Genomic DNA, 6,008 nt, shown 5'->3' on the forward strand with positions numbered 1-6,008 from the left:
AATATTGTGCCAAATCATTTTAATTCCGGAGGGGATTAAGTGATGAGAAAACTTAATTCAAGAGCATATTTGATCCTTGTGTTCACAACATCAGGTTGCATGTTGTGTAAAGACCTTGAGAAACTGCTGAGGTCCTGTAACACCGTTCACAGAGTACTTTGTGTTCAGGTACAAGGGTCTTCCAGGTTGCTAGAATTAACAGCAGAAAGTATTTTTTTATATATATTCAATATGGACTAATAATTCCATGCTGGGTTTTTTTTTTCCCCCATTATTATTGCTATCCCATTGTGGGAAAATGGCTTGCAAAAAAAAATAAAAATAAAAAAAACGAGCGGTTAAAATAGTTCTTTTTATTTTTTTTTTGCAGGAGATAAGGAAGGTTTTGATGGGTCAAATTCTTTTCTAGGGGCATATGATTTATTAAAATAAATTTAGACAGGTGTACAGAAAATTGTACGCAATAAGATTTCTCTATCTTTGATCAGAAACTTATGATCTTTTACTGGTCTAATCGAGTTGTTTTATCGATGATGTTGCGCCAAATCAAGATTATGGTGAGATTCCATGAGGAGCAATTTGTTTTATCCTAAAGGTTACAATCATTCACATCTGAGATGAACTCCCATGTCCTATCATTCACGGCATCATCTCGTTTTGTCACAGACTCATACTCTTGTACTGGTCGAATCGAGTTGTTTCGTGGATGACGATGAGACTCCATGCGTACTAGTGTTTGTTTTTTTCCTTGGTAGAAAATTTAAATTTTACCTTAAACGATAATGAGAACAATCATTGGCATCTGAACAGAACAAACCATCAAGATGCAGACAAAAAGATTTGATGGCTGTAGCAAAACAAGTCAACCAATGCTTTACTTACATTCGGTAAAAGAAAACATCAATCTGTGAATGTCCCGAGTCCTTCCGGGACAAAATTCTTGAAGGGTACACGCAGAACAATCATTAAAGATGTCTTCGTGGTCGCCGTTGTCATCCTCCTCTTTCTCTCTCTTTCCTGCAACTTAAATTGGACTATCTGTACAATTATACTACGAGGGAAATAATTTGATCTTGAGTCTGGTAAGTTAAACAGCGGGGTGATTAATTAGAATGAATGATCTAACCTTCCTTGTAAAAGGAGTGAGTGGACCCAATGAACCATTCGGTATATTCGATGAATGGTCTCCCAAATTACTTACTGTGAGCTCCGATTCTATGCATTATAATTTCGTCAATTTAGCCACCACCACTACAACAACAACAAACGAAGATGTCCCCATCGCATCGCATCACATCGCCGTCTTCTCTCCTTCCTCGCGTCACTTGGTACTCGTGCGCCCTCCCTACTCCTGGAGTCGTTGCTACCTTCTTTCTCCAATCTCGGGAATCTCGTTCCCGGGAAGATGCAGACGGTGGGGGGGGGGGGGGCGACGGCTTGGAATGGCGACGGTGGCCGCGCTCGCGGTGGCGGCCTCCCTCCTGGGCCCCTCGGTCGCTTTCGTCAACAAGACCGTCTCCTCCCACGACATCGTCATCTTCTCCAAGTCGCACTGCTCCTGCGTTCGCCTCTCCCTTTTCCCTTTTTCTCTCTGCTACAATAGCTCGATGGATCTCTTTGGTGACCGCGTCCTGGTTCGAACATTTCGTTTAACTTGTCGTTGGCTATGGTGATTTATTGCTCGACAGTAGATTTTGGTTTGTGCTCTCACCTCCCCGGAAGGAGAAACGCATTCTTGTCCATCGTCCGGGAACCAAAAAGGAAAGTCTCGCATCGTCTGAGAGACTAACCCTCTTTTCCGGACTAAATAGATGCCGACGAATTAGAATTTTGGTACATCCACCGAGTGAGTCAATTTTGGTATCGTGTCACTTGTTCCTCAACTTCTTTGCAGCTTTTCTAGTAATTGAGTTTTATTACGGGGGCTGGCGATCGCAAAGATTATTGCTGATAGCAGAGTCGAAGTTCGACCATTGTTTAGATTTGATGAACGTATAAAATGATGGTTGACGAGAGTCTTTCTCAACAATCTAACATGCAGTTGTAGAAACTTCTGCATCATGGAGGCAACTGTTCATTCTAAGTGTTCCTATAGAGAATTCAGAGCATTCGAGACTTCTCTAGTACTCGGGAGTTCATAGGAGCCACATATAAGGGTGTGAGGTTGTCCAAAGATTTCTTCTAAGTGGGGCTGTAGTTTTGATTTTAAACTTGCTGATGGTTTTATGTCATAAACCTCCTGTTTAAGTAATTCTTGATGTCAATTCACACACTTCTGGAATTAAAGGTATCTTTCCGAATTATGATTGGTTTTTGGTAGCTACAACCTACATTTGTTGCTTTTACGATGCTTAACTCTGCATTCTTAATACTCGATTGTTACTTTCTTTAAGATGGACTGGAAGAACATGCAATGTTGTTTCTTGTTCTTGGTGTGGTCCTCCTGGCAATCCTAAGTTCTGGAGCTCTTCTCGTTGTTGGGCATCTGCCAATGAGTCGAAAATTATTATCTACGACAAGCATATTGTTCGTGCGGTGGGCTTCCACCTTCCTTACTCTGTACATAAATTCTCACCTTAAGATGCTTCTTCATACATGTACTTGTATTTGCTGGAGTTCAGTTAGTCTGTGAACTTAAAAGAATTGATCATTTTGATTCAGTTTTAATTTCTTAGTCTAAACTGGACTCAGAATGCTAACGAGATATTTACCATTCACATTTGGTGGGACAGGTGCTGTCGAAGGGCGAAAGCTGTCTTTAAGGAATCGAAAAAAGCGCCTAATGTTGTGGAGCTGGATCAGTGTGGTTTGTTTGCTGAACCTTCAAGTTCTTCTTAATTTACCTGTCTCCAAGGCCTTATGTTGAATTATAGTTTCATTAGTTCTTTAATATTGTACAATTTAGGTCTTCAAGAAACAAAAAAAAGAAAAGAGATTGTAATAAAACTTAAAATAAGAGGCAAACAACTTTTTCAAACTTGATAAAACAAATTTCACTTTCGATACATGTTTTTTTTTTCTTGAGTTTCACACTGCAAATAGCAAGGAGGTTTGTGCACAACAAACACCTAAAAGACAGGTGGAGAAAGGAAATGGAAAACATTCATTGCAAATAGTTCTGCCCTAAGTCATCACTGCGATATTTATTTGTCTCATAACAACCCTGGGATCGTAATTGGAAAGTTTAAAATGCAAAACAGTTTTAAAAATTACTAGGAAATTGGAAAATAGGACCCATGAAATTGTAATTTGAGCTTAAAAATGGCATTGTATAGGGCTTATTTTTGCATTTTGATGAAAAGCAGCATCCTGCTCTCAGGATCAGAAGTAATGCCTGTCGAAAGTTAGAATTTCAAACTAAGTTTGACTGTCTATGCAATGTGATTTCTTGCATTCGTCTTGTTCCATGCACCTCAAAGCAAGCTGTTCCACATTGGTTTCAAGATTCCCTAATATGTAATATACAGAATTACAGCCAGAAAAGAAGCAAAAATGCCTCGATTTGTGGATATTTTGTTGCCTAGTATTTGTGGGAATCTCTAGTTCTCACCGTTAAGCATTAAAATTTAACAGAAATCATAAAAACCAAGAAACTTGCAGGGAAGTCATATTGAGACAGTAAATTTTGTTTAAATATTGTATTTAAATTACACATGTTAAGGAAGTAGTCAAACGAATCAACGTCCCTGCCTATTAACCGAGGTACCTAACATAATTGTTAGAAGGATTGGTACAATTGATCATATGACAGTTCACTCACTTTTAACTAGTAATCTTAAGTTCGATCCGATCATCCTGAGTTGGAGCTTTCCTTTCTTTTATCATATATATATACATAATAATATTGCTGCTTATGATTACTTTACTACATGGTTGAAACACATTTTGTTAATGTCATGACCTGAGCCTGATGGGCTAACTGGCCTATCAACTTCGTTTGATCTAAACCACCGACCAAAATGCTTAAGCTGAAGTTGATAATAGTATATTCATCAGACCCTTATAAGTCAATCTTAATCCTGCTCACTTTCGATATGGGCTAATCAGGGGTGTTACAGTTAACATAGTCAAGAGTTTTTTAGAATAATATGTTCCCTAGACTTGTGACTATCTCCACTAACATTGGCAATCGACATCATCTGTAAATCATTGTAGAATCAATACACAAATTTTTCATTTTTGTTTCCCCTTCTTCTTAGAGGATGGATCTCAAATTCAGGATGCCTTGTCTGGGATGGTCGGGAAGCATATAGTGCCTCAAGTATTTATCCATGGAAAGCACTTGGGTGGCTCTGATGGTAACTAAGCTCCACCTTCTTCCCTTCCACCATTTACATATGAATATGTTCTTACCTTTTTCTTTTTTTCCTAATGCATTTCAGATACTGTTGAAGCATCTGAAAGTGGAAGGATTCTGACTCTTCTGGGCATTGACTCAAGATAAATCTTTAAATGATTTATCTCTCATTCATCAATCAGTCAGGGTATGGATGAGTTAAATCTTGTTGATGGTGTATCTGGATAGTGTTGCAAACAGGTTTAGGTGTGAGTGCATTTGTAATGCTAATATTGGTCAGTATCTTTGGATGATATTTCTTGTGGTTATCCTTTAACATATCATGATAGTGAATAAACTATGGATTACTTGCATGTTTGCATTACCATATACAAATCATAGAACTCAAACAGTCCACTTGTGGTTTTAGAAATCTTCTGGTCAAGTACTGTGGCTATATGCCTCTTATGAGTTGAGATGCTAAACATGGTTTAATTGCAAAAGCCCATAGCTCAATTACCACTCTTTCATGAGATGTGCCTTTTGCTTTCAAGATGGAAAACAAAGAATGATCTTTGTAATGTGATACTTCACTGCTTACAACAGCTTTTCATTTCACTTTTTTGCTTTTGTTTATGGTTCAAAGTTACATATCCATCCATCATTATTTTAAATAGATATCAAGATTGCATATCAGATATCAAATCACCCATACCACTTGATAGTATACTTTGGACTTGGACTTAATTAGATTATATCAATGTGCAACTTATCCACCTATTGACATTTTGATTTGATCGATTGCAACATGCTTACCCTTATTATATAGTCTTTTCAGATTTCTTTGGTCATTTATGCTGCTGTTTCAGTGTTATGTATGCAGTCGAAAAACACCATATTTAATGATTCGTGTAAGAGCTCCAGAAAGTAGCGGTACGGTCACCCACGAGGGTCCCGCGACCAGCCGCGAACGACGTGGCGAGGGGCCGTCGGGTGCCGCTGCGTTCGCGTTCGCGTCTCGTATCTCGGGCTTGTCAATTATTCGCTACCCACGTGCGTCGCCGGAAGCACCGAAGCCACGTGTCAGAAGGCAGCTAGTTCTCTCTCACCGTGGTCCCCGGAACAGGAGCCAATAGTCATCGCCCACGTCGTCGGGCGACGGCGTGGTCATCGAGACGCGTGTAAACAAAATCATTGCGCATCAAATGGAACAGTAAAAAAAAAGCCACGTTGAACCCACTCAACTATAATTAACTCCCAAATTTCCACCCACCTACCCGTTCACCGTCGCCCTTTCCAGCTCATCACCGCCACCGCAACAAACCCCCATAAAGCAGTCAAGATGATTGGATTGGGAGCCGTGAGCCCCACCATGGACCCACCCGAGTCAGTCATGCAGGTGACGCGGTAGGTACTCTTTTTCCATCGGGACCCACCACGTGTGCCCCTCGCTCCCCCTCTGCTACCACTCTTCCGTGCGACCTTCTTTGTCACCGCGGTTGGGCGGTGACCGCCCCCTGACCTGTCTTCCTTTCCCGACTTCGAAAAGAAGGACAAAGGCGCTCCCTTTCTTTGTCTACTTATTCTCGAATACAATCACCAACTTAATCTTATTTCCGAACTAAATCCCGCTCTTCGAAAAAGAAGTGCTTAATTTCGTGATAATTAACCTTACTTTATTGCCTACGGTGCGTCGCGAGGGCCCCGTCGCCTCCCGATTCCAGCAGTGATA

General features: G+C 40.3%; 1 protein-coding gene across 4 annotated transcripts; it reads left to right on the plus strand.

Annotated features, from left to right (window-relative positions):
• The first annotated feature begins 1,235 nt into the window (after window positions 1-1,235).
• LOC135675919 (glutaredoxin-C8-like) lies at window positions 1,236-4,650 on the plus strand. Of its 4 annotated transcripts, none has more exons than XM_065186578.1 (5): window positions 1,236-1,634; window positions 2,394-2,559; window positions 2,733-2,806; window positions 4,200-4,298; window positions 4,383-4,650. In XM_065186578.1, the coding sequence occupies exons 2-5, from the start codon at window positions 2,414-2,416 to the stop codon at window positions 4,442-4,444; spliced, it is 381 nt and encodes a 126-aa protein (XP_065042650.1). In that variant the 5' UTR covers window positions 1,236-1,634; window positions 2,394-2,413; the 3' UTR covers window positions 4,445-4,650. The 4 variants fall into 4 exon arrangements, 3 of the variants coding, with proteins under 3 accessions (XP_065042650.1, XP_065042644.1, XP_065042647.1); XM_065186572.1 differs by having other exon boundaries at window positions 1,243-1,562; XR_010514063.1 differs by having other exon boundaries at window positions 1,247-1,562; window positions 2,394-2,535; window positions 4,220-4,298.
• The last annotated feature ends 1,358 nt before the right edge of the window (window positions 4,651-6,008 follow it).

This window comes from Musa acuminata, chromosome BXJ1-1, assembly GCF_036884655.1.
Source record: "Musa acuminata AAA Group cultivar baxijiao chromosome BXJ1-1, Cavendish_Baxijiao_AAA, whole genome shotgun sequence".
Classification (NCBI taxonomy): Eukaryota; Viridiplantae; Streptophyta; class Magnoliopsida; order Zingiberales; family Musaceae; genus Musa; species Musa acuminata.

Bases quoted from the DNA above. Each gene is read 5' to 3' on its own strand.
- LOC135675919 (XM_065186572.1), top strand. From the start codon at position 1,406: ATGCAGACGGTGGGGGGGGGGGGGGCGACGGCTTGGAATGGCGACGGT. The intron at 1,563-2,393 runs GTTCGCCTCTCC...ACTTTCTTTAAG, and splicing joins CCAAGTCGCACTGCTCCTGC to ATGGACTGGAAGAACATGCA. The intron at 2,560-2,732 runs GTACATAAATTC...TTGGTGGGACAG, and splicing joins GCTTCCACCTTCCTTACTCT to GTGCTGTCGAAGGGCGAAAG.